At 42.3% G+C, this 26,666-nt stretch overlaps 1 protein-coding gene across 1 annotated transcript in view; it reads right to left on the bottom strand.

Annotated features, from left to right (window-relative positions):
• The window catches only part of LOC126094866 (myrosinase 1-like), a 62,421-nt gene that overhangs the window by 23,801 nt on the left and 11,954 nt on the right, over positions 1-26,666 (bottom strand). The window contains exons 6-8 of the mRNA XM_049909498.1: positions 17,888-17,982; positions 17,585-17,732; positions 10,447-10,562 (exon numbers count right to left, since the gene is read on the bottom strand). Of these exons, the coding sequence (XP_049765455.1) occupies positions 10,447-10,562; positions 17,585-17,732; positions 17,888-17,982 (359 nt within the window). The remainder of the gene's footprint in view (positions 1-10,446; positions 10,563-17,584; positions 17,733-17,887; positions 17,983-26,666) is intronic.

The following is a 26,666-nucleotide window of genomic DNA, read 5'->3' as shown; positions in this document are numbered from 1 at the left end:
AAAGAGAAATGCAGGTTGTACTCAAAATTCGCTACTCAAAATGTTGCTCTTTAAATTACAAATGGCTAACAAACCTGGCGAAATTAAATCCCTGTCTTTGTTGCATTTTTAGTGGAATTATTTGTAGATACTAATGAAAGCAGAGGTGACAGTAGATATTTTTTAATGGTCATCACGCAAGTGTGGGCATCGAGGGTTCCACTTAATATATATTACAAACATGTACTTTGTATTCTTCGATTTAGAATGGGACTTCCCGTCGAGCGCTCGTCATTTCCCCCCAGCACTACTGCCCTCCCCGGACGTACCCTGCCAACTGTCTATCTGCCAGCAGCGTTATTCTGTGTGAACTCTTCCTCTGGTTTAGCTCGTGCAGCGTTTTAGAGTAACCATCGCCCGCTGGCAGTACGTTCTGATATAGTCACTGCTGTTGCTTTGGGTGCACTCGAGGTACTGCTGAGTCTCAGCTCAATACTCAACGTGTGTGTGAGTCGTCAGTGGTCGAATGCGCTTGCTAAAGGCGCTCGCGTCAAACGAGCGGCTTTAGAATAGCAGCTTCAGTACAATTATCCACGCCACCTTGTGACGATCTTAAGCTTTCAGTTTGAAACGATTAATGTCGCATGGTGGCACGCGGAATGTTACTCAAAGTGAATATGGTTAAATCACTTGAAATGAGTTATAATTTCGGTAACAGTCTGTGCAATCCGTGATTCGCTAATATCTGTTATGAGTCTAACCCGTTAATGTTAGTTTCCTAGAAGCTGCCAGCAAAAGTGAATACATCATTAACTTCTTGGAGTGGAGAGATTGAGCTTTAACGTCGACTGTAGCATCACTGCCGGTCGTGTTATAAACGGACCAGATTTCTACCAGCTGAGTCAGCCATGAGGATCCAATTCCTAGCTCTTGCTGATGACCTGCCCTTACTGGCAAATGACAGGCAAGGATCTGCTATGCACGGCCTTTCACAGCAGTGAAAACAGGTCTATTGAATAACGTCAGAAAAATTAAATTCATTGCCAATATAAAAGTGTTCCTAGATGCAATCAAGGGACTAAGAGCGTCAGTTACCTTGGGGAATGGATCTCAGTAAATTGGTAGATCTCAATTAAACGAATATTCAAACTAGACAGGGTTTTTTTTGGGGAGGGGGGGCGGTCATCAGTCTTCTGACTGGTTTGATGCGGCCCGCCACGATTTCAGCTCTACTGCCTACTCAGCTGTTCCTCATTGCTGCATCTAAAGCCTTAGAGAACGTCAAGCGTGACTCGTCATTCCTTAGTACTTCCGTATCCCACTTCTTTCCGTATTGATTCTTCCTGATTGATATCTTAAACTTCAGTCTTCTCTTCATCACTACTAAATTGTGACCTAACTCTGCATCTGTTCCTGGGTAAGCCTTACAATCCAGTATCTGATTTCGGAATCTCTGTCTGACCTTGATGTATTTGTAATCTAACTGAAATCTTTCCGTATCACCGGGCCTTTTCCAAGTATGCCTCTACCTCTGGTGATTCTTGAACAGAGTATTCGCTATTACTAGCTGAAACTTGTTACAAAGCTCAGTTATTCTCTCTCCTCTCTCATTCCTTGTCCCAAGCCCATATTCTCCCTTAAAATTTCTTCTACTACTTCCCCTACAGTTGCATTCCAGCCTTCCATAATTATTAGACTTTGGTCTCCCTTTACGTTCTGTATTACCCTTTCAATATCCTCATATATTTTCTCTACCTCTTCATCTTCAGCTTGCGATGTCGGCATATATACCTGAACTATCGTTGTCGGTGTTGGTTTGATGTCGAATCTGATAAGAACAACCCTGTCACCGAACTGTCTATAATAACACACTCTCTGCTCTATCCTCCTACTCCTACTACCGTTATCCCACTTTCTGCTGCTGTTGATATTACTCTATAGTCATATGACCAGAAATCCTGTCTTCTTGCCATTTCCCTTCACTGACCCCTACTATAACTAGATTGAGCCCTTCCATTTCCCATTTCAGATTTTCTAGTTTCCCTACTGCGTTTAAGCTTTTGCCATTTCACGCCCCGATTCGCAGAACATTATCCTTTCGCTGATTATTCAACCTTTTTCTCACGGTCACCCCCGATCCCTCCCCCCCCCCCCCCGTTCCCTTGGCACTCCCCTCCCGGAGATCCGAATGGTGGATTTTTCCGGAATCATTTGCCAGTGGAGAGATCATCATGACACTTCTTCAATTACAGACCACATCTCCTGTCGGTACACGTTACGTGTCTTTAATGCAGTGGTTTCCATTGCCTTCGGCATCCTCATGCCGTTGACAACTGTAGATTCTTCCGCCTTTAGGGGCAGTTTCCCGCCCCTCGGGCAAGGGAGTGCCCTGAACCTCTGTCCCCTCCTTCGCCCTTTTTGACAAGGCCGTTGGCTGAACGAGGGTGACTCCTAATACCAGAAGTCTTTGGCCGCCAATGCTGATTATTAATCAAAATAAATCCATGGTGGGATCCGAACCCGGGATTGAGGACATTTTGATTATTAATCAATGACGCTACCCATAGACCACTGGTGCAAATCAACAGGGCTTACTGTGATATATACCAAAAAACATCTACCAATGAATATCGAGCTAAGACAGAATATCGCAGTAGTCAGACCCATCTTCTATGCAGGATAGTGCGTCTCCTTATCCCGGAAGACTTCACCAAAAATCCTAGAATTAGAATAAAGAAAACACCTTCGAAAGATAGTGCTACCTGGGATCCTATCAGACGGGAGACGAAGATAGAAACCTAATTGTGAACTCCATGGGCACCTAGAAAAAAAAATGGTCACCGATGCCATCAAAAGAAGACCTTTAGCTTTCTACGGCCATCTGTGGAGAATGGACAACCATTACTATCCTACAATATCTTAAAAGTAGCCGACAACGTAAAGTCACTGGATCCTTGTGGACCAAACCAACAGAGAAAGATATAACAATGAAGAGACTCGTGGCTTTAAAACTGAGAAAATGGTTCTTGGGTTTCCAGTAGCACCAAGTGATTAAAATTGCACGATGTTTCGGCAAAGCAATCCTCGATATGACTGTCAGGTGGCTGCTGGTACACCCTTACATGCTCCAGATGACGGCTTTGACGTCACTGGTGTTCGCAGCATCACCTCGATGCGCCCGTTTTGACCGCGCGATTTCTGGATCAGACACCGCCCTGAGCTGCAGACCACGGTCTCTATTTTGGGTGCTATCGGCGATTTTTATTTCGACGGCTTCTTTAATTACACAGTACGAGACGTTGCTAGTGCGAGCCGCGATAGGATTTTCGTGAAATTTTATTATCACCCAATGCAGAGGCGCATTGTGTTGCAAACATTGGTGCTTCATGTAAAAATGGTATCAGATGCTGATAACCTGCCCCACGGGCTGAGCCAAGGTATTGAGCAACAATGCCTGTAACGCTCATCAAGTAAACAAAGTTACTTCAAGCAAGAACCTGAATGAGACAACAACGAGAATCACGAAAAGAAACTAGTTTTTTTGCCTTTCTCTGACTACGTATCGGGGAAGATAAGCAGCTGTTGAGATGACACAAGATCAAATGGATCTTCATGCCTCTGACAAAAACCCGATAATTACTGAGACCAGTTAAAGAAACAGCACGTCTCACAACACCTGGGCTCTGCAGCACAGGAAGGAGCAAAAGAATTAGCATCGCCTATGCTACTTCGAGAAAAACGCTTTAGTTAAGCACGATTTAGAAAACGGCCACCGAGTAGAATTTGACTAAACCTTACACACCTAGGCCCATGTACTTGAAGAAGCCATCGAAATAAAAATCACCGAAAACACCCTAAATAGAGAAGTTGGCCTGCAGATCAGTGCGACTTGAGATCCAGCGACAGTACGGTCAAAACGGGCACATCGAATGCCGATCCAGCGTTATCCTATACATGGCGATCCTGCAGGCACCAGCCGGCAGTTAGTGTATGTAAGGGCGTACCAGGAACACAATAGCAGTCATATCACTTGACAATGCGCAAAGCGTGATTCATCGAAAGCTCGTGTAATTCACTTGATGCAGCTGGAAATCTGAGAACATTTTATGCAATAGGGAGAGGTGTTGCAGAATTTTTTAATAGGCAAGATATAATAAACAACAGATGTGACTACCACTTAATTGTACAAAACAGACCATTTCTAATATTTCAAACAAAAGACAACCACAGTAAGACCAAGAAGTGCACCGAAGAATGCAAGATAGAGCTGAGCAGGAAAATTAAGCAATACTGGGCTAAAAGAAAAGTTTAAGGTAATAACAAGAAAATAGCTACTAAACTTCACCACAAAGAAGTATCAGAAGACAACATAAAAGCTAAACGACGAACACTAAGCTATATGTGTGATGGAACGATTTGAATTAATTAAATTCACTTCTACATTTTTAATTAGGTACTCTGTAGCTGATTGAGGGTAGCTTATTGTTACGTAGACGTCGACGAAATCCAGTAACGAAAGGCTGCTATCAAAGTCGAGACAACGGCCTATCGAAAAATGGTAACTTTCTTAATTACATAGAATGAAATTACCATATGTCATCATAATCATATGCGTCAGGGATTGAGTCCAGTTCTGTTCTAGTTTATATCCCATGTCTTTCTCTGCCGTCCTACAGTGTTTTAACGCAACTGCCTCTTTTTCTATTTCAAAACTTGTTAACAGGAGATTGTGCTAACATTTTTTTAATTGTATGACGGAAGATTGAATAACAAACGTCTCTCCGAAAATATGGTGAGGCTAAACGGGATTCCTGAAGTCCCTTTATTATTTCTCATATCTTCGTTTCAGATTTCAGAAAAATAATTTGTTATGGAGAAATTGAGAGTTTGATAAGCCTGCGAGCGAGCTTGCGAACAGCCATTAATTAATTTTACAAACCTTGCAAAAAAAGTGATCGAACTATGCAATGAGCGAGCATTACACCGAGCCCAGCCGTGTACCAATCAATACCATCTTTACACGAATCATAATTTTTACTATTTATGTTTTATTGAAACTTGTGGTTTCATATCTAATTTCAATTCAAAAGTAAGAAGTTAACTAAAAACTTAATTAAATATACGATATCAGATTTGAAGCCTTGAAAGGTAGGTGAATAATTCATGAGACTAAGCAGGAAAATATTGAAAATCAAGTTTTGTCAACAAAATTTATGTTGGTTGAAGTTCCTATCGTCCAAAAATTTTGAAAATGTCTAACTTTTTTATAGTTGTCTCGATAAAACTCAGACTCGTGAGCACCTAGGGCTTCAGCGCCTGATTCCTTTTTAACAGTGCACCAAATTCTCAACAAATTTGATTGCTACAACTGTTTTTCTACACCCAATACCAGTGGCTTTTCAGTTCGTCAGAAAAGTATAATTTTTAAAATTTCGTACAGAATCGCAAAAATACCGAGTTTATAGCACTTTCATTTCACCTTCTGTTTATTTAGTGAAGTATATTGTACGTTGTGCTGTACACTGAAACTGAACTTCGTGCACGGACAGCATATATAGCATCGCACAGATTACAGTCAGTACCTAGTAACACAGTCACTAGGGATTGCATGAATACTTTTTTTTGGTTTTTTGTTTTTTTGTTTTTCGCATATAAGAGTGCTTACAGGTGTCATACATGATCTACCAAACAATGACGTTAATGATCAGCAATAAGACAATTTTCTTTAATTTTCATATCACACTCAAAGCTATTGGCACAAAATAAAATAATAAGGTTCGTGGATTAATGTAATTGATTACATTCGGTATATTTTAGTGATATTGTGATGCTGAAAGTGAGTCCGTATACCTAGAATTCACGTTTATTAGTTTAAAAAATGTGATGATTCATGAATCTGTTATGGTAAAGAAAGGACCGAGCACACTAATAGATAATAGTGTTAAACGCAGCAAGGAATTTGCTTACACATGCTATTGAAAAGGATTAGTAAAGTGACAATGCTTGAATTATGCTACAAAGAGTACGTTCATGGGGGAATTATAGCAACTAGCATTCGGTATCCTAAGGAACCAACAGGTGTGTGACGACGGTGGCAGGGAAAACGGAAGTTCAAAGACCAGTGCATCTTATTTGCAAAAGGAAAGCCTGATGACTTTTTAACCGAGTAATTTAAACTGCCGTATGCCAAGCGAAATTTTGTTAAGAAAGGAATGACATTGCAGCTTCAATCTACAATACCAAAACAAGCTAAACGACTTGGTGATGAACTTGGCAACAAGAGGTGGATTAAATTCAAAGCTTGAATGACTTGGTGGCTGCAGGCGGGTATTTTGCTACAGAAGTCTATTTCAACGTAGTTAAACTATTTGAGAGAAAGAAGGGGAGGACACCCATACTTATGAGGTTAGGGGGCGGCGGCGAGAGCGGAAGCGGAAGCGGTGGCGTTGCGGGTTTGGGAGACAGGCATCCGTAGTTTTCAGGGAAAGAAGAATATGTGTTGTTGTTGTTGTGGTCTTGCGACTGGTTTGATGCAGCTCTCCATGCTCCTCTATCCTGTGCAAGCTTCTTCATCTCCCAGTATGTACTGCAGCCTACATCCTTCTGAATTTGCTTAGTGTATTCATCTCTTGGTCTCCCTCTGCGATTTTTACACTCCACGCTGCCCTCTAATACTAAATTGGTTATCCCTTGATGCCTCAGAACGTGTCCTACCAACCGATCCCTTCTTCTAGTCAAGTTGTGCCACAAACTCCTCTTCTCCCCAATCCTATTAAATATCTCATTAGTTATGTGATCTACCCATCTAATCTTTAGCATTCTTCTGTAGCACCACATTTCGAAAGCTTCTATTCTCTTCTTGTCCAAACTGTTTATCGTCCATGTTTCACTTCCATACATGGCTACACTCCGTACAAATACTTTCAGAAACGACTTCCTGACACTTAAATCTATACTCGATGTTAACAAATTTCTCTTCTTCAGAAAAGCTTTCCTTGCCACTGCCAGTCTATATTTTATATCCTCTCTACTTCGACCATCATTATTTATTTTGCTCCCCAAATAGCAACACTCCTTTACTCTTTAAGTGTCTCATTTCCTAATTTAATTCCCCCAGCATCACCCGATTTAATTCGACTACATTCCATTATCCTCGTTTTGCTTTTGTTGATGTTCATCTTAATCCTCCCTTCAAGACACTGTCCATTCCGTTCAACTGCTCTTCCAAGTCCTTTCCTGTCTGTGACAGAATTACAAGGTCACCGGCGAACCTTAAAGTTTTTATTTCTTCCCCATGGATTTTAATACCTACTCCGACTTTTTCTTTTGTTTCCTTCACTGATTGCTCAATATACAGATTGAATAACATCGGGGAGAGGCTACAAACCTATCTCACTCCCTTTCCAACCACTGCTTCCCTTTCATGTCCTTGAACTCTTATAACTGCCATCTGGTTTCTGTATAAATTGTAAATAGACTTTCGCTCCGTGTATTTTACCCATGCCACCTTCAGAATCTGAAAGATAGTATTCCAGTCAACATTGTCGAAAGCTTTCTCTAAGTCTACAAATGCTAGAAACGTAGGTTTGCCTTTTCTTAATCCAGCTTCTAAGATAAGTCGTGGAGTCAGTATTGCCTCACGTGTTCCCATATATCCAAACTGATCTTCCCCGAGGTGGGCTTCTACCAGTTTTTCCATTCGTCTGTAAAGAATTCGCGTCAGTATTTTGCAGCCGTGACTTATTAAACTGATAGTTCGGTAATTTTCACAACTGTCAACACCTGCTTTCTTGGGGATTGGAATTATTATATTCTTCTTGAAGTCTGAGGGTATTTCGCCTGTCTCATACATTTTGCTCACCAGATGGTAGAGTTTTGCCAGGACTGGCTCTCACAAGGCCGTCAGTAGTTCTAATGGAATGTTGTCTACTCCCGGGGCTTTGTTTCAACACAGGTCTTGTGTAGTCAAGTACTTTTCTGACACGAAAATGATTTAAAAGTCACAATTAATCAGGTTAGTGGATCGGAACTAGAATTTTTATGGTTACTTAAAAGTCACCATTCGCCTTCCAAAATATTAAAAATACCCCATATCCCAAGGTCAAGCGCTCTCTCCCAACCCTACAAACTACCGTATTGAGGCCACTCAACTAGGGTACCTACCTGCAACAGAAATAGATGAAGGGATGAAGCCAATATTTACCTACTTGTAGCCCATTGCGGAAGAACAGAATTTGTCCAGTCACGCTGTTAGTGGATGTATGGAACATCCTCTGCTTTCGTTCAAGAAAAAGTGAAGTTTTGGAATATTATGGAGGAAAATAACACCTAAACTTAGCACATGGCACGTTGAAGAAACCAGACTCTACGAGCGAAGAATTAATAACAGCTGGAGGACAATTTATAATCCCATTGTAAAGTGGAGATGTCAGCAGTTCCCATATACTTGACGACTTGCAGTAACAGCTATAGGCTAAGTTTGCCACAAAGAGCGAACTGAATCTTGACACCCACAGAAGATGTTGAGAAATATCATTCTTTACGGAACTACCAGCAAGTCAAAAATTGGATAGGAAACTGGAAACCTCCTGACGGTCCGAGGCTCATGACGCGGCAAGATTCAGCACCTGAGTGAGTTCTTCACGTTGTTTCGTGCTCATCTAAGTTGAGATTTGGTGCAGCGTGGTCCTGTAGAAACGCAGATTTGAAATTTGCTTCCGTTGGCAATAACTACAGCGTAGTCAGCCGTGAAAATGCACCAGTGAAAGTGATGGAGAAGTATATTTTATGGAAATTATTGAGGAAATGGGCGGCGAAATTACGAAGAAGAAGAAGGTGTCTCACCGTTCCTAGGATTCACCCCTATGTAGATGAAATAATTGTTATCAGGAATTGAGATGTTCACTTCCAATCTGGAACGCAATGTGTAATACATTTCTACTTTATAAACAGAAACGGAAATAGAAGAACTCAGAAACTTCGTATTTCGCCATTTTGCACAAAATTTGAAAAACTGTAGCACCCTTGGTGTTGGGTGCAGATAAAAGTTCTAGTAATGGAATCTGTGGAGAACATTGCGCTCTTTTGAATAGGACATAGCTCTCAAAGCGCTCGGAGCACGAGAAACTGAGATTTTGAGAAGAAAGTTGGATGAAGTCCGACATTATTAGTGTTTCTTGCATTCAGAAAGTTTAGGCAACGTAAGTCTCGTTGCAGATCTTGGTATTTCCTTTTTACCAACTACATGAACGAGTTAAAAAATCTTTCACTCCGTCTTTATAAAGATATATTTACTAATTGAGAGTGCTAAGTTTCCGAACATCAGGAGTTGCAAGAACTGCAGTAGTCTGTCCTGAAGTGACAAACAGCGTCCGGTGAATATTCGATTTGTTAATTTAGAATTTTAGTAAGGTGTCGCCTTCAGTAGCTATAGACCGTTAGTTCTTCCAAAGTTTTCGATAGGCCGCCCTCTGCCGCAGTATGTACAACAGTCATATTGTTACCTATGTCCACATGCAGTTCTGTTCTGCGGATGTTCAGTTTCCCTAACTCTGATATTAAAATACCTAATTGTCTTTCCAATAAAAAATTAGATCTGTTACGCATCTTGTATCTAAGCAGAATTTTTAGGGTATTATTTATTTGAAAGGCGCATCTGACGGTTCTGTTTGGAAGCTGTTTCTCCAACTGTTGCAACGCTCTTTTCCGTGGTATCTCATCGGGGCAAATTTTTGTTACTGTTAATGCCTCTTGTGCTCTTGAATGTTTATGGTCTTATTTTTTGTCTTATTGTACGGTCTTCAGAAAAAAGATATTTACCACGGCTATATCGTTTGTCATTTTTTTGGCTGTCTAAGGGTAAGCAAATAAGTCGGTGTATCATAGCGGTAGCGGTAAAAAGTTCTCCTATATGGCGCAGTGAGCGATAGGACTTGGCATGAATAGTATTATAAGGGCACTTTCGTCTTCCTATCAGTTCTGACGTACGTGTATTGTTAGTTTTAGGGATCGTCAGGTCCAAATAGTTAATAGCGTTAATTTCCTTTGTTTCAGTGGTAATATAAATTTTTGGTGTTCATAAGACAGTGCCGTCGTGCAAAGGCATCGATATAGTACGCGCTACCTTTTGACATGACCAACATACCACCTATATAACTTTTATAGTAAATTACGTGATGTTTACGGGTTGAGAATTTATTTTAAAAATATTTTGCAAGTCATTAATAAATATATCAGCCTATGTTGGAGCTAACCCTTTTCCTATTGGAAGACCTTGTTTTCGGCAACATATTGTGGAAGAGTTATAGGACAGCACGAGTTGAAGCTCGATGATTTCTGCTATGAGAATTTTCCAGTGGAATATCTGATTATCAAATATTAGATCTATTTTACCTTCGAGGTGAACATTTCACTCCACACCAATTTATGAACACTTGTCTGCCTCACACGTTTTTCCACTAAACTTACCTGACCCTCTGATCTGTTTACAGCCATGTCACGCAGTTTGGAAGGTGAATCGCCCGTGAGTCCAGGCGTCACGAAAGTCGTATTGTAATGGTTTATCGAAAAGAAGTCCGCTGACCCTGTAACAAGATATAATTTCTCTATTTCAGTTGCCTGATTAACTGAAACGACAGCTCTAATATTAACAAAAGCCGGCCGGAGTGGCCGTGCGGTTCTGGGCGCTACAGTCTGGAACCGAGCGACCGCTACGGTCACAGGTTCGAATCCTGCCTCGGGCGTGGATGGGTGTGATGTCCTTAGGTTAGTTAGGTTTAATTAGTTCTAAGTTCTAGTCGACTGATGGCCTCAGAAGTTAAGTCGCATAGTGCTCAGAGCCATTCGAACCATTGAACTATTAACAAAAAAGTTCTGCAGTTTTGTCTGACTTTCCCTCATGCAACGCATTCTTCCACGTCGCATCGCCGGTGCTGAAGAAACCGACTATGAATAATAATTTACTTGCCTGTGTATTATAAATGTAGGTACATTACGAAGGAACCAATGACGTGTTAAAGATTATAGTCAGTGCATGAGGTCGAAGCGGAGATCGTAACAGGTAGTTCACTACGCGATAAATTTATACCAAATAGGAGTGGATGAAATTACTTTGTTTCTTAATGCTTCATACGGGTGACACACCCGTGTTAGAAGAAACGCTTGATAAAGGACATGCATAGAGTGCTACAGAACACTAGTATTGCAATGGTTGATAGTTACGAACTACACCAATGTAGATGAACGTGATGTGTAGAATAGATTTCTAATAGTCCAGTATTACCAGGATATTTTTTTCTTGGAATCGTATCACTTCAGATTCTGGACGGCAATTATTCTTACTTCCAAAGAGGGAAGACATGTTTAAAGTAACGTGAGTGTCTGCAATGCTGTTATTACACTGTTTAACATCGGAGAAACGCTGTCCAGTTACAGTGTGACAACTGTTGAACTATATGAAATACAATCGCCATAACTTCTGAACTGTTTGCGTTAGGACGTTCAGACTGCACCGAGGGAGGGCATGATTGAAATTAATATGCATGCATGGTCTGGTTTTTCGACTAAGCTCACTTTCATTTTCATGCGTTCATCAACAAGCAAAAGTGGCCCATTTTGGGGACTGAGATTCCGGATTTCGTGATAGAGAAATCTCTTCACCATCAACGGGTGACTGTGTGGTGAGCAATGTCCAGTCGCGGAGTAATCGCTGAGATATTCCTTGATGGCACGATGACTACCGAACGATTCGTGAAGGTTTTAGAAGATGATTTCATCCCCATTATCCGAAGTGGCACTCACACGAAATGTGGTTCATGCAAGATGGAGCTCGACCCCATAGAAGCAGGAGAGTGTTTGACGTCCTAATGGGGCGCTTTGGGGACCGCATTCTGGCTCTGGCGTAACCAGAGACCACTGGCATGGGCCTCTGTTGGCCACCATATTCTTCGGATCTAAACAAATGCGACCCCTTTTAGTGAGTCTATGTAAGGACAAGGCGTACAGCAATAACCTCAAAACCATTGCTGAACTGAAAACAGCAATTCAGGAGGTCATCGACAGCACAGATATTCTGACACTTCAGCGGGTCATGCAGAATTCCGCTATTCGTGCGCACCACATCGTCGCCAATGATGGCAGGCATATCGAACATCTCGTAACTGAAATCCGAATATCTGTAGTGACGTTTACACGCTGAATAAAGCATGTGAACGCCGTAGTTTGTAAATAATTTACGTTACTTTTCATATAGTTCAATAATTGTCACCTTGCAGATGTAAAGCACGGTTTGTTGAGTTTTTTTATGTTCTTCACGATGAAAGGTGGAAAGTTGTTGTGTTGTTTTGGGTGAATAGATGTACAGGGCAACCGACTCCAAAGCAATCTTAGACAAGATGTTGAGAAATCCTCTCTATGTAATTTGCTTGATTTTAGGAACAGCGATGGAATGGGCTTTGATTTGTGTGCAGAGTATTATCAAGATTATATAGGATGTGTTCGTTTTCGAACTGTTACCACTTGTACAGACAATCACCTTTTAAATTGTTTTCTTATAAACATTTGTTGAATTTTTTATTGACAAGTCGTGGCCAGAGTAAATACAAGGGAACATCATCGTCTCCACTCAGACTCTCATACACTACTGGAAATGGAAAAAAGAACACATTGACACCGGTGTGTCAGACCCACCATACTTGCTCCGGACACTGCGAGAGGGCTGTACAAGCAATGATCACACGCACGGCACAGCGGACACACCAGGAACCGCGGTGTTGGCCGTCGAATGGCGCTAGCTGCGCAGCATTTGTGCACGCCGCCGTCAGTGTCAGCCAGTTTGCCGTGGCATACGGAGCTCCATCGCAGTCTTTAACACTGGTAGCATGCCGCGATAGCGTGGACGTGAACCGTATGTGCAGTTGACGGACTTTGAGCGAGGGCGTATAGTGAGCATGCGGGAGGCCGGGTGGACGTACCGCCGAATTGCTCAACACGTGGGGCGTGAGGTCTCCACAGTACATCGATGTTGTCGCCAGTGGTCGGCGGAAGGTGCACGTGCCCGTCGATCTGGGACCGGACCGCAGCGACGCACGGATGCACGCCAAGACCGTAGGATCCTACGCAGTGCCGTAGGGGACCGCACCGCCACTTCCCAGCAAATTAGGGACACTGTTGCTCCTGGGGTATCGGCGAGGACCATTCGCAACCGTCTCCATGAATCTGGGCTACGGTCCCGCACACCGTTAAGCCGTCTTGCGCTCACGCCCCAACATCGTGCTGCCCGCCTCCAGTGGTGTCGCGACAGGCGTGAATGGAGGGACGAATGGAGACGTGTCGTCTTCAGCGATGAGAGTCGCTTCTGCCTTGGTGCCAATGATGATCGTATGCGTGTTTGGCGCCGTGCAGGTGAGCGCCACAATCAGGACTGCATACGACCGAGGCACACAGGGCCAACACCCGGCATCATGGTGTGGGGAGCGATCTCCTACACTGGCCGTACACCACTGGTGATCGTCGAGGGGACACTGAATAGTGCACGGTACATCCAAACCGTCATTGAACCCATCGTTCTACCATTCCTAGACCGGCAAGGGAACTTGCTGTTCCAACAGGACAATGCACGTCCGCATGTATCCCGTGCCACCCAACGTGCTCTAGAAGGTGTAAGTCAACTACCCTGGCCAGCAAGATCTCCGGATCTGTCCCCCATTGAGCATGTTTGGGACTGGATGAAGCGTCGTCTCACGCGGTCTGCACGTCCAGCACGAACGCTGGTCTAACTGAGGCGCCAGGTGGAAATGGCATGGCAAGCCGTTCCACAGGACTACATCCAGCATCTCTACGATCGTCTCCATGGGAGAATAGCAGCCTGCATTGCTGCGAAAGGTGGATATACACTGTACTAGTGCCGACATTGTGCATGCTCTGTTGCCTGTGTCTATGTGCCTGTGGTTCTGTCAGTGTGATCATGTGATGTATCTGACCCCAGGAATGTGTCAATAAAGTTTCCCCTTCCTGGGACAATGAATTCACGGTGTTCTTATTTCAATTTCCAGGAGTGTATAAGTGACACATCATGTACCGAGACTTACCGTCCCCTCAAAACAGTACTTTATTCCTGCCTTCACAGCGATGTGATAATGTCTTGTAGTAATAGTAGTTTTATTCGTCCGTAGATTTCGTATTCTAAGATATTGTACGTGTCTTGGTATTGCAATTTAAGAACAACAAAAATAACGTTATGCATCTATAAAGGCATTTACATATTTACAGACAGATGTGACAAGGATCTTGTAGGTAGTCGATCTTTCCATTATATGAGTATTTGTCTGAAGTAATTTAGGCAGACCACGGAAAACCTGAACCACAATGGCCGGATAAAGGTTGGAGCCTTCAACCTCCGGAATACAAGGACAGTCTGTTTAAAACAGCGCTACCTTATTCTATCCCTTGTGTACAATGCTGTCTCACGAAGGAGTTATTTAATAATGTGCTAGTAGCACACTACTCATTCATTTTTCATTCCTGTCCACTGCTCTCTCACAATGCTTCATAATGTAGCACTACACACACACTACCAGCTGATGTCATGACCATTGCGCCGATGGTTACAAATTTCCCACACAAAACTGAGTCAGCATCCCTCTATAACAAGTGAGAGGTTGAGTCAGCATCCCTCTACAGCAACTGATATTTTGAGCACAGAAAGAGAATAAGGTGTTAGTATTCTACATTGCATAGCTTTTGGAGTAACTTTTTTCTCAGAAATAAAGCAGACGGAAACACTGTGAGAAAGTATTATGGGAAATGATATACAGGATATTCTGGAACCATTCGTTCACATCAACACAGAAGGTAGAGAACATCAAAACAACTACATTTGGTTACGGTACATGTAACCCCCTTCGGCAGTTTCTGATGGTAGGGTTGCTTTGCACTATAGGAATTTCCACGTCTGCTGCATGTGTCATCTTGAAGTACTGCTGTGCTACCACGTCAAACGCAGAGTTGCCCATATGCCACATTTACGTTCCTTTAACCTACAGGTCCACAGTAGTTGTGTGGCAACAACGAAGAAGTCATTCAGTCTCAGTCAGTGACGTAGAGTTGTGCGAAAAGGAAGGAACTCCGTGCTTGAGCATTGTAAGAGTGAGGCAGTGTCCATAATATAATATCAAAATGGAAGAAGGACATGAGGGGGAAGTGTTACACAAGAACTGTTTACTACGAATTTATGCAGATGAATTTAAAAATGTTCAAACAGTGATTCATACACCACTGCCTCTGTTGCAGCTAGATTCTTACACTACAGTCCAACGGGCAGGAAATGTGACGGTATGTTACTCCGTCACATTCAAAAGGCATAACTAGACAGCCACCGCTGCCAGCAGCAGCAACCGGACTCCTGTCGAAACTACAACCCTTCACTGCTGGCTCAGTGTCAATTCGACCCTTTTCCAAGTGACGACACACGTACCCAGATCAGAAACCTGTCGATGACGACGATGACGATGAAAAAGTCTTGTGGGCACACGACAGCAAGGTCTTAAGCGCGAGGGCTTTTGAAGCGACGCAGAGGTATTGAAATCCCCCAGGAACGCAGATAGAAGAGTTATATACACTACTGGCCATTAAAATTGCTACACCAAGAAGAAATGCAGATAATAAACGGATATTCATTGGACAAATATATTATGCTATAACTGACATGTGATTACATTTTCATGCAGTTTGGGAGCACAGATCCTGAGAAATCAGTACCCAGAACAACCACCTCTGGTCGTAATAACGGCCTTGATACGCCTGGGCATTGAGTAAAACAGAGCTTGGATGGCGTATACAGGTACAGCTGCCTATGCAGCTTGAACAGGTAACCACATTTCATCAAGAATAGTGACTAGCGTATTGTAATAAGCAAGTTGATCGGCCACCATTGACCACACGTTTTCAATTGGTGAGAGATATGGAGAATGTGCTGGCCAGGGCAGCAGTCGAACATTTTCTGTAACCAGAAAGGCCTGTACAAGACCTGCAACATGCGGTCGTGCATTATACTGCTGAAATGTAGGGTTTCGCAGGGATCGAATGAAGGGTAGAGCTACGTGTGGTAACACTTCTGAAATGTAACGTCCACTATTCAAAGTGCCGTCAGTGCATACAAGAGGTGACCGAGACGTGTAACCAATGGCATACCATACAATCATGCAGGGTGATACGCCAGTATGGCGATGAGAAATACACGTTTCCAATGTGCGTTCACCGCGATGTCGCCAAACACGGATGCGACCATCATGATGCTGTAAACAGAACCTGGATTCATCCGAAAAAATGACGTTTTGCCATTAGTTTACCCACGTTCGTCGTTGAGTACACCATCGCAGGCGCTCCTGTCTGTGATGCAGCCTCAGTGGTCACCGCAGCCATGGTCTCCGAGCTGACAGTCCATGCTGCTGCAAACGTCGTCGAAATGTTTGTGCAGATGGTAGTTTTCTTGCAAACGTCCCCATCTGTTGACTCAGGAATCGAGACGGATAAGATGCCTGTCATCTCGACTGCTAGTGATACGAGGCCGTTGGATCCAGCATGGCGTTTCGTATTACCCTCCTGAACCCACCGATTCCATATTATGTTGACAGTCATTGGATCTCGACCAACGCGAGCAGAAATGTCGCGATACGATAAACCGCAATGGTGATAGGCCCTAATCCGACCTTTATTAAAGTCGGAAACGTGATGGTACGCATTTCTCCTCCTTACACGAGGCATCACAAGAACGTTTCACCAGGCAACGCCGGGCAACTGCTGGTCGTGTATGAGAAATCGGTTGGGAACACGTTGTAAGTGTCGCCACCGGCGACAACCTTGTGTGAATGCTCTGAAAAGCGTATCATTTGCATATCACAGCATCTTCTTCCTGTCGGTTGAATTTCGCATCTGTAGTACGTCATCTTCGTGGTGTAGCAATTTTAATGGCCAGTAGTGTAATATTCAATATCTATAGCTTCACAGTAGTGGCGCTAGTGTTTACCGTTCTTGTGTGTTGTCTTACTGTATATGCCCCTCATACCGATGTCTTGAACTTCCTTGCTCAGCGCCCTCTATTAGTATTTGTGCCCTGAGGATCACAAGTTTTTCACCTCTCGAAATATCGGCAGTTATTGATTCTGTCGAACGGTTACCTTCCCGAAAACTATTTGGATACATTTGAAATGTCCTTGTCTTTACTTTTACTTGACACTTCGTATTTAATTAAGAACACTTTCTTATCATACTCTACAGCTTCACGCTGTGAAACAAATTAATTTAATTGGTAATTGTTCGAAGTTTTATCGAATAATCTATTGTTATTCTCTTCAGGCATGGTTCTACTCAGTATATTGGTATAGAAGATGCCTATGAATTCTGAGAAGTTCCAGAGTCTCGAAAAGCAGCAGCTGTTACCGCTCAATGTCGGATGTGACATTTGTCACTCAGAAAATATGGCTGGTACTAATAATCTAAGATGGAGAACATGTGAGAAGAAAATTTATTTGAGAGTCATTTCCAGACAGTGCTGGATAACGTTAATCAATCTCGATTGTCTTCAACTGCTATGTATTTCGGTACTCACCCCTAATGTACTCGACCTCTTCCTGTGTGAAGGTTGGCAGCCTTGATCGCGGTCGTCCTTCAGCCTCACTGTTGCCATCCACTTGCTGTCGCACCACTGCCGGATAATCACCACTCTGTGTGTATATAGGGTGTCCATAGAGACCCAGCTGCAAAACAAATTACACATTAGCTTTCGTAATAGGCATCAGAATTTTATTTATACGCCATACATATAAAGTGATTAGTATCTTTTGCACCCTCTAAGCGGCTAGCAACACACTGAAAAGTCGTAAATGCTTGACGGCAGAGCTGCAGTACCAACCTGAAACTGTCGTGCTCTTTCACTAGCTTCTAAATCCTCTGTCGAGTTCGTCATTGGCTCCAGCCCATCCATATTAAGCGTAATTCCCACGCTACCTGTAAAACATATCGAGACAATCACTTTCATAGCTATCAGATTATGTTACTATTGACCATAGTGTATAGTCATTGATATGATGCACAAAATAGTACAAACATCAACTATAACTTTTATGTATTCAGAGTTCTCGAATAAAACACCTAGTGTGTTTCTTGGCATAATTACTATACACACACACACACACGCACACACACACACACACACACACACACACACACACACACACACACACACATATATATATATATATATATATATATATATATATATATATATATATTTGTGCATAAGTATTACGGGGTAATTCAAAAAAGTGCCTTAATAAATAATTTACTCAGATTATTTATGCTTCATTTGTAAGCTCACGGGAGATCAATTACTTCCTATCAGTTCATACTTTAGAAAAAGACATTATACTATCATTGACATATCTGCCCATCACTATATAATGCGAGATGTTTGGTAAAAATTTAAATTTTACATCGAAAGGAACTTAAAATGTTCTGTTTACTTGAAACTCTGAGTACATAATAACATTTCACTTTTTCTAGAACTCATTGACTGAAACTGGATGCAACAAGTTCTACTCCAAATAAGCAACAATTTACTATACTACTAGTTAAATTATTTGCTGTGCGACTCTCATCTTTGGGAGTGAAACTTGTTTCATGTACAAAAAGAAATAATAGATGTTATCATGAGCCTGAAATTCCAGTGAGGTTCAGAACTCTTCCACATTTATTGAGCTCTACGCTCTGTTTCCAGATTGATAGATATCTGATGAACCACTGGGGGACCTTTCCCCTGGTTTTAAAGTATACAACATATGCATAATATAAGATGAACATTTTTAACCCTGGTGTCCTGTTCACTTTTACTACACAAAGGCACTTTTCAGATCAGTATGCCACGACATAATAAAATGGTGAAAAACTCCTATTCATGCTTATTTTTAGTACATTTGTAAGCCATAGTCACCGTGTTTTTTGCATAATGTTTATTACGCTTTCCATATAACATGTTTATTTTATTGTCACTGCCTGAAGGACAGAACATACAGCATGCCCTTTAAATAGAGTTTCTTGTTGTTATTTATTCAGCCACACCTGCCACTCCTTCAGGATCTTGGATGCTTCTGATCATTCTCAAAGAATTTTCTGTTCTTGGAAAATGCTTCCTTGATGCAATGTGCTCTGAGACCAGTGACTTTCCAAGTCCCTCCAACATTAACCTCCGCCTAGGCAGTTTTCTTACATTCCAGTTAGGGTCAATCGAAGTCCACAAGACGTATGCTTTATAAGCAGCAACATCAAGAATATTGTAGAAAACTATCATGGGCCATCCATTATATTTTCTTTTGCATATATATGTACTGTTAGCTGATCGAGCGTGTATACAGCCCCTTTGGTTGAATTATAATCTAAAATCATACTTGGCTTCTTATCAGCCCTGCACTTATATCCTCACCACGATGGAGAGTGTTCATTAGCACGGCATTCTTATTTCTCTTAAGGATATAACTGACCATCGTAGCGTCATTTGCGAATTAAAATGAAAAGCTGTGAACCTCCAGTCGGTCATATTCTGTGGTGTCTCTGGCTTGTTTATATGTATGGTTCATAACATTGGCACTTTCTTTTTCAGGAGCAGCTGTCCCAAATTGTACGACGTAGAAAAATTCTCACGTGTTACATTCTGACGTCGCAAATCACAGGTAAGATCAGCAACTTCTTTCATTCCCTGATTTTTTCTGGTGGCACTCATGTCTCCTTTGGGCTTTTAGTATACGTGAAGATTTGTTGCCACACAGAGTCCACATCTTGACCCCATATTTTGCCGGTTTGCATGGGATGTACTGCTAGAATGGACAGCTGCTTCTAAATCCTAAAAGCTGGTCGTCGACGATCACATTTTCCCCTGGATTATTCTGTGTAGGAAAAACTTCTAACCAATTCTTCCAGATACTTCAAATTGCGGTGAGTTTATCAGTATATCGTCTTTCCTCTGTCGTGGATTTCTTATCAGATGGCAAGGCACGCGATATTTTACAGAATGTTCCTAGGGACATTGTTACTCGAAATATATTCCGCCCAGTATTCTTATTTCACAAAGTTTTTGTAGATTCCCCATATGAGGAATACAGACCAGCCAGTAACTGGAGTCCTAAGTATGCGTGAAAAAGATAATCATCAGTGTTTTTCCATTGTTCACAGTAACTCATTGCTGATCAGTATTTGACACCTCTATTATTTCATTGAGATGTGCTGTAGAAAATAATACTCCAAATGAACTTCTTACATCACTTATTCTGCTGCTTACATACTTGATAACTCCCGTGGTATTCCTCACGAAGTTCGAAGCAGGCAGACGGCTGTATTGTGGTGGTGGTTGCAACTGCCATTCCGGGTTCCAGTTTTTAAAAACAGAAGTCTGTACACTACTTTGAACAGGCTGAGGCCTGCCGTCAATTTCATCGGGACACGCACTTTCTGATGCATTACTGACATGATCTTCGAACTCGGAAAGTTGTCTTTCGTCTGTTGAGATATTTATCGATTCGTCCAACTCAGTGCCAGTAACTGATGTAATAGCAATTATGTCACGGTTCAGACTGATTGCAAATTATGGAGAACACAAACGGAGTAGAGAAAACGGATAATTCGAACAGTTGACAAGTCGTAATGACACTTCAGTTGTAGTTAACGCAGCGCCTTTGTTGACTTGTTGAATGTTGACATTATGTATGAACATTGAAAGTCATTACTACTATAAAATATGAGACAACCAGGAAGTATTTGAATTTAGAGTAATCATGTTAATGTCGGGTCACATTGATCCACATATTTTGAGTGCAACTCTCGAGGTTTATGACCATATGACTTTAATTGCATTTTCAGACAAAGTTACAAAATTTCATAAAGTTATTTGGATATTTAAATAATAAGAAGCGAAAATTATAACCATTTCGGGTCATATAGATCCGAACGGAGTAGCAGGGTTAAATCAAATAAGGTACTTACTGGCCTCTGGTTATTGTTTAGCCCAGCAAGCAGTTCTAACTGGAGAGAAAATACCGTATCGACTGAGGATGATTACTATACGAGTACAGCCCGGATATCTGACACAAATTATAAGCTTGAAGATTACCCAGTGAAACTCTTAAATAACCCAGGTTCAATAAAAATTGTTTTGTAATTGTCTCTTCTATTAGTGGTTTTATAAACTATTATTTTGTGTACAAGTGTTCGAATACACTAGAATATCAAGCGACGGTGTTCCCGAGTCACTTGATATTTCATTATATCTTTGAGAATGACTCCATACTCGATATTCCACTCAAGAGCCAAAGAAACTGGTACAGGTGCCAAATACCGTGTAGGGCCCCCGCGGGCACGCAGAAGTAGCGCTACATGAGTTGGCATGGACCCGACTAATGTCTGAAGTAGTGCTGAGGGAACTGACAAAATGAATCTTGCAGAGCTGTCCATAAATTCTTAAGAGTACGAGGGGGCATCGCAGATATGCTCAATAATGCTCATATCTGAGGAGTCTGATGGACAGTGAAAGTGTTTAAATTCGGAAGCCTGTTCCTGGAAAAACTCTGTAGCTTTTCTGGATATGTTGGTTGTCGCATTGTCCTGCTGGAAATCCCAGGTCCCTCGGAATGCACAAAGGACATGAATGGATGCAGGTGATCAGAGAGGATGCTTACGTACGTGCCACCAGTATCAGGGGTCCCATATCACTCCAACTGCAAACGCTCCACATCAATACAGAGCCTCCACGAACTTGAACAGTACCCTGCTGACATGTAAGGTCCAAGGATTCAAGAGGTTGTCTCCATACCCGTGCACGTCCATCCGCTTGATACAATTTGAAACGAGACTCGTCCGTTCATGTAACAGGTTTCCAGTCATCAACAGTACGTTGTCGGTGTTGACGGGCCCAGGCGGGGCGTAAAGCTTTGTGTTGTGCAGTCATCAAGGGTACGCGAGTGAGCCTTCAGCTCCGAAAGCCCATATAGTTGTTTCTTTGAATATTCACACACTGACACTTGCTGATGGAGCAGCATTGAAATCTGCAGCAATTTACAGAAGGGTTGCACTTCTGTCACGTTGAACGATTCTCTACAGTCGTCGTTGGTCCCGTTCTTGCAGGATCTTTTTTCGGTCGCAGCGACGTCGGAGATCTGATGTTTTACCGGATTCCTGATATTCACGGTACGCTCGTGTAATGGTCATGCGGGAAAAACCCTACTTAATCGCTACCTCACAGATGTACTTTATCGTTAGATCGGAGATGCTGTGTCCCATCACTTGTACCTCGACTATAACACCATGTTCAAACTCACTGAAATCTCGATAACTTGTCATTGTAGCAGCAGCAACCGATCAAACAACGGCGTCAGACACTTGTCTTTTACAAGCGTTGCCGACCGCCGCGCAGTATTCGGAGTATTTACATAACTCTGTATTTGAATACGCATGCGTATACGAATTTCTTTGGCGCTTCTGTGTAGAAAGAAACTTGTAAAGTACACAGATGGAGGAATGGGAGCACACTAAGGTAACTGTGAGCAGAAAAAGTACCAAGCCCATGCATGTTGTTCTCCGTGGAATATACGCCTAACTCACGTGAACTTTATTCACGGAGAGATGATATTCCTGGCCATTTTTTTCTTTAAATGTAGATTTCCCTCTCTTTCATCCATTGCGAAAAATCCTGCCCTTTTGCGTTAATTGTAACACCTTCTTGCTGTTCGTTTGATATTTAGACTTACTAAAAATTAGATAGAGATATTTTCTCGTTTGGAAAAAAAATTCTCCTTTGCCACGACAAATGGAGTATGTTAGCATGACGGCGACAGCGTGATACTTCGTACAGGCCTATGTCGTCTTAGTGGCGCGCAGAATGTGCAACATGCCGACATCAGTGAAATTTAGCATCGCCATGCCGATCTTCGACACTGGGCGGTTACTATCTATTCCACATCTTACTTTGTCTAGCAGATACCGTCAGTGCCTTAATGCGAAGCAAATTGCCGTCAGATGTTGATTTCTGACGGCACGAAGTTGTTGATGACATGCGTCGTCATAGTTTGTAGCGAACTTAAACACCGTATAGACGGTTTAAAGTGCTGCAACACACTCTAAGATTTAGTGATGGAAGCCAACAGTTGGTGGGTAACCGTACTGTCCCAACATACTTTCTGTCTGATGGATGCTTCACTGCAAAAGCGAAAAAATGCCACCGTTGTTTATACTTTAAGTCAATGGTGACTGTAGTGATGAGTTGCACTACACGTTTGCTACAACTACATGATATGGGTTCGTCTAGATAAAGTAGGGCAATAAATGCCAAACCCACATCGTTCTGGCAGCTAACTGAGGCACCGTATTCGCGTGGTAGGAGTGTTAACATACCATAAATATTGTTCCATATAGGTTTCTTCACCGTGTCAAGTGGTTGCTCCATACCCTCATACCAGATTTTGGTTATAATTGTGTGAGGAAAGCCACACAAACACTAGGTTGCTACAAAGGACTAAAAGTAACTAATAATTAACTCTTCACACCAGAAAAATTGGTTCCTCCAATCATTGCTCACAGTGGGGTGCCAATTCACTCCCTGTCGTCGAGTAGTGCAGTTTACACATGCCATCGATTAAAAGTACTGTCCGGCAACCCATTTAAATGTGAGCAGGTTGGAGGGCAAAACAGCATGCATCCAGTGCTGGCTGCCATCTCCATGTCAAATGAGACTTCACTGAGGTATGACTGAAAAATGTGAAAAGATTGTAACGATACAACTAGTTTTACCTTCAGTGCAGTAGGGGCTTCTATAGAGAGATACAGTGGAGCAAGATGTCTGTGCCACTGACCAAGCACCGACAAATCTCCTTGACATAAGGGGAACGATCGAAGAATAATGGAACAGTCTGTAATGATATGTGTGCCTCATTAGTTTTTTTTTTAAACTAATTTGTGTCTGATTTTATTCTGAGAAGCTCAGTAATGTACGTAAATACCGTAAATGTAAATGTGATTCAAAAAGTACTTGAAGTGAAGTGAAGCGCAGCTGGACAGCAACAAACTCTTTAGCCCGCAATCCATGCAACGATAGTAGTTGTGAATTTTTGAGTATGTACTCTAAGAAAAAGACAATTGATTTATTAAAAAAAGAAAAGAGGACTGTTAATCTGTATCTTGTGGAAAGAGGGTGTGTTGCTAGGCCGTCGCTCAGAACGTATTGTTACATTTAATGAAAATTGATATTTTAGTGATAAAACCGAGTAAAGTATATGTAAGAGTTGCCAAACATTTATGTATACAAATTTTCTGGAAGTGAAGAATAGAAATATCTTGTTTATGGATAAAGAGGTGAACTTCACTGTCGTCGCCGTCTTTCAATCGACAGAATTGTAAGTATACAAAGTTCACTAAAATACCGGAAAGGAAATGCATTGTCTATAATTTTCATTCAATAAGTAACAACCTCTCATGATTTCTTAATTACAGTAAGTGGATTATGTTCTTGTACAATAGTATGGTGCTGAACTCCACTGATCAATTTTGATGTAGCAGGACGTGTAGTTTGAAGGAAGTTTGTGTGCTAAGCAATCTCCTTTACTCACGAAAAGCAGATTGCTGTTTGATCTTATTTACTTACAACGGTGGTCCCTTATCTATAAAAAGCTACGAAAACTTGGGCTCAAAGCTATCTGCAATACGGCCAAGTAACTAACAGAGTCGTATTTTAAATCTTAAAGAACAATAACTTCCTCCAAATGGTAATACGTCACCAACTGGTTCAGAAGCTGATCATTCAAGGAGACAGCAAAAAAAATTCAGGTACCAGTTACGACTTGAAGTAATATTCTCAATCAAAAATCAGTCTCTCTCTCTCTCTCTCTCTCTCTCCAAACACATATATAAATATTCATATTATTGCTAAGAAAAGCCATTTTATAAGTCTGGGTACCCAACACTTAACATTTTCGTGTGCAGGCCATGTGCCACGATGCCACTGCCGTCAGTACGAAACACTTCACTATAAACGACTCTAATTCTACCGGCGACGGACCACGTGCGTATTCTTTAACAACTGTCAAGCAGTGTACATTCTTGTATGACTCTTCCTTCTATGTTTTGCACGGCTTTGATGAGGCTATCCATTATAACCGTATGCTTAATAGCGTGTCTATTTAACTTTGGAACGCAACAGACCACAGTTGCTGCATTTCATGGATTCGGATAAAGAAAAGTTGCAGGTGATCGTCAATAACGTTAACGTAGTCCACTGGTATCACTGTAACTTAGATTACTGTCATATACTCGATGGAACCCCCCCCCCCATAATGACAGAAAACTTTGCCCAGGAGCCTGAATTCATGGCATTGTCCATGTATCGAGCAATTGTTTGCGTGGATGATGGCTTACCTGGAATGTCCATCGACCAGCTGTGACAAGAAATGTGATTTATCCAACCAGCTGAATCGTTCCAGCTGATCCATGTTCATTCGCGATGATCCCGTACTACCTGCATCCTTAACTGACGATGTCTTGGGTAAGCACGGGAACTTATATGGGTCGTCTAACTGAGAGACCAATCAGGAACGATGTGCACTGTTCATCAGTGTGCCCCAACAGACTCGTGCCTACACCAGTATTGTACTCTGTCATGAGACCTGCGACAGATCGCCGCCAGCCCAGATTTTCACAACACGTACTCTTCTAACATCCACATTGCGCGACGAGGCATCCACATTCAACACCTTGTCCCATACTCGTCCTCACGACATCAGTTGCAAACAGCTGTTCCAAGATGAATGTTGCTAGATGCTCGGCCATAGCCCTCTTCCCTTCGTCACAAATGACCACTACTGGCCATTAAAATTACTAAACCACGAAGATGACGTGCTACAGACGCGAAATTTAACCAACAGGAGGAAGATGCTGTGATATACAAATGATAAGCTTTTCACAGCATTCACACTAGGTTGGCGCTGGTGGTGACACAACGTGCTGATATGGGGAAAGTTTCCAACCGATTTCTCATACACAAACAGCAGTTGACCGGCGTTGCCTGGTGAAACGTTGTTGTGATGACCCGTGTAGGGAGGAGAAATGCGTACCATCACGTTTCCGACTTTGATAATGGCCGGATTGTAGCCTATCACCATAGAGGTTTATCGTATTGCTGCTCACGTTGGTCGAGATCCAGTGACTTTTAGCAGAATATGGAATCGGTGGGTTCAGGAGGGTAATATGGAACGCCATGCTGGATCCCAACGGCCTCGTATCACTAGCAGTCGAGATGGCAGGCATCTTATCCGCATGGCCGTAACGGATCGGGCAGCCACGTCTCGATCCCCGAGTCAACCATCTGCACGAACAGTTCGACGACGTTTGCAGCAGCATGGACTATCAGCTCAGAGCATGGCTGCGCTTACCCTTGATGCTGCATCACATACAGGAGCGCCTGCGATGGTGTGCTCAACAACGAACCTGGGTGCACGAATGGCATAACGTCATTTTATTGGATGAATCTAGGTTCTGTTCACAGCATCATGATGGCCGCATCCGTGTTTGGCGACATCGCGGTGAATGCACATTGGTAGCGTGTATTCGTCATTCGCTATACTGGCATATCACCCGGCGTGATGGTATGGGGTGCCATT

The sequence above is a fragment of the Schistocerca cancellata genome, chromosome 8 (genome assembly GCF_023864275.1).
Source record: "Schistocerca cancellata isolate TAMUIC-IGC-003103 chromosome 8, iqSchCanc2.1, whole genome shotgun sequence".
Classification (NCBI taxonomy): Eukaryota; Metazoa; Arthropoda; class Insecta; order Orthoptera; family Acrididae; genus Schistocerca; species Schistocerca cancellata.
This window is presented reverse-complemented; position numbering and strand designations above follow the sequence as displayed.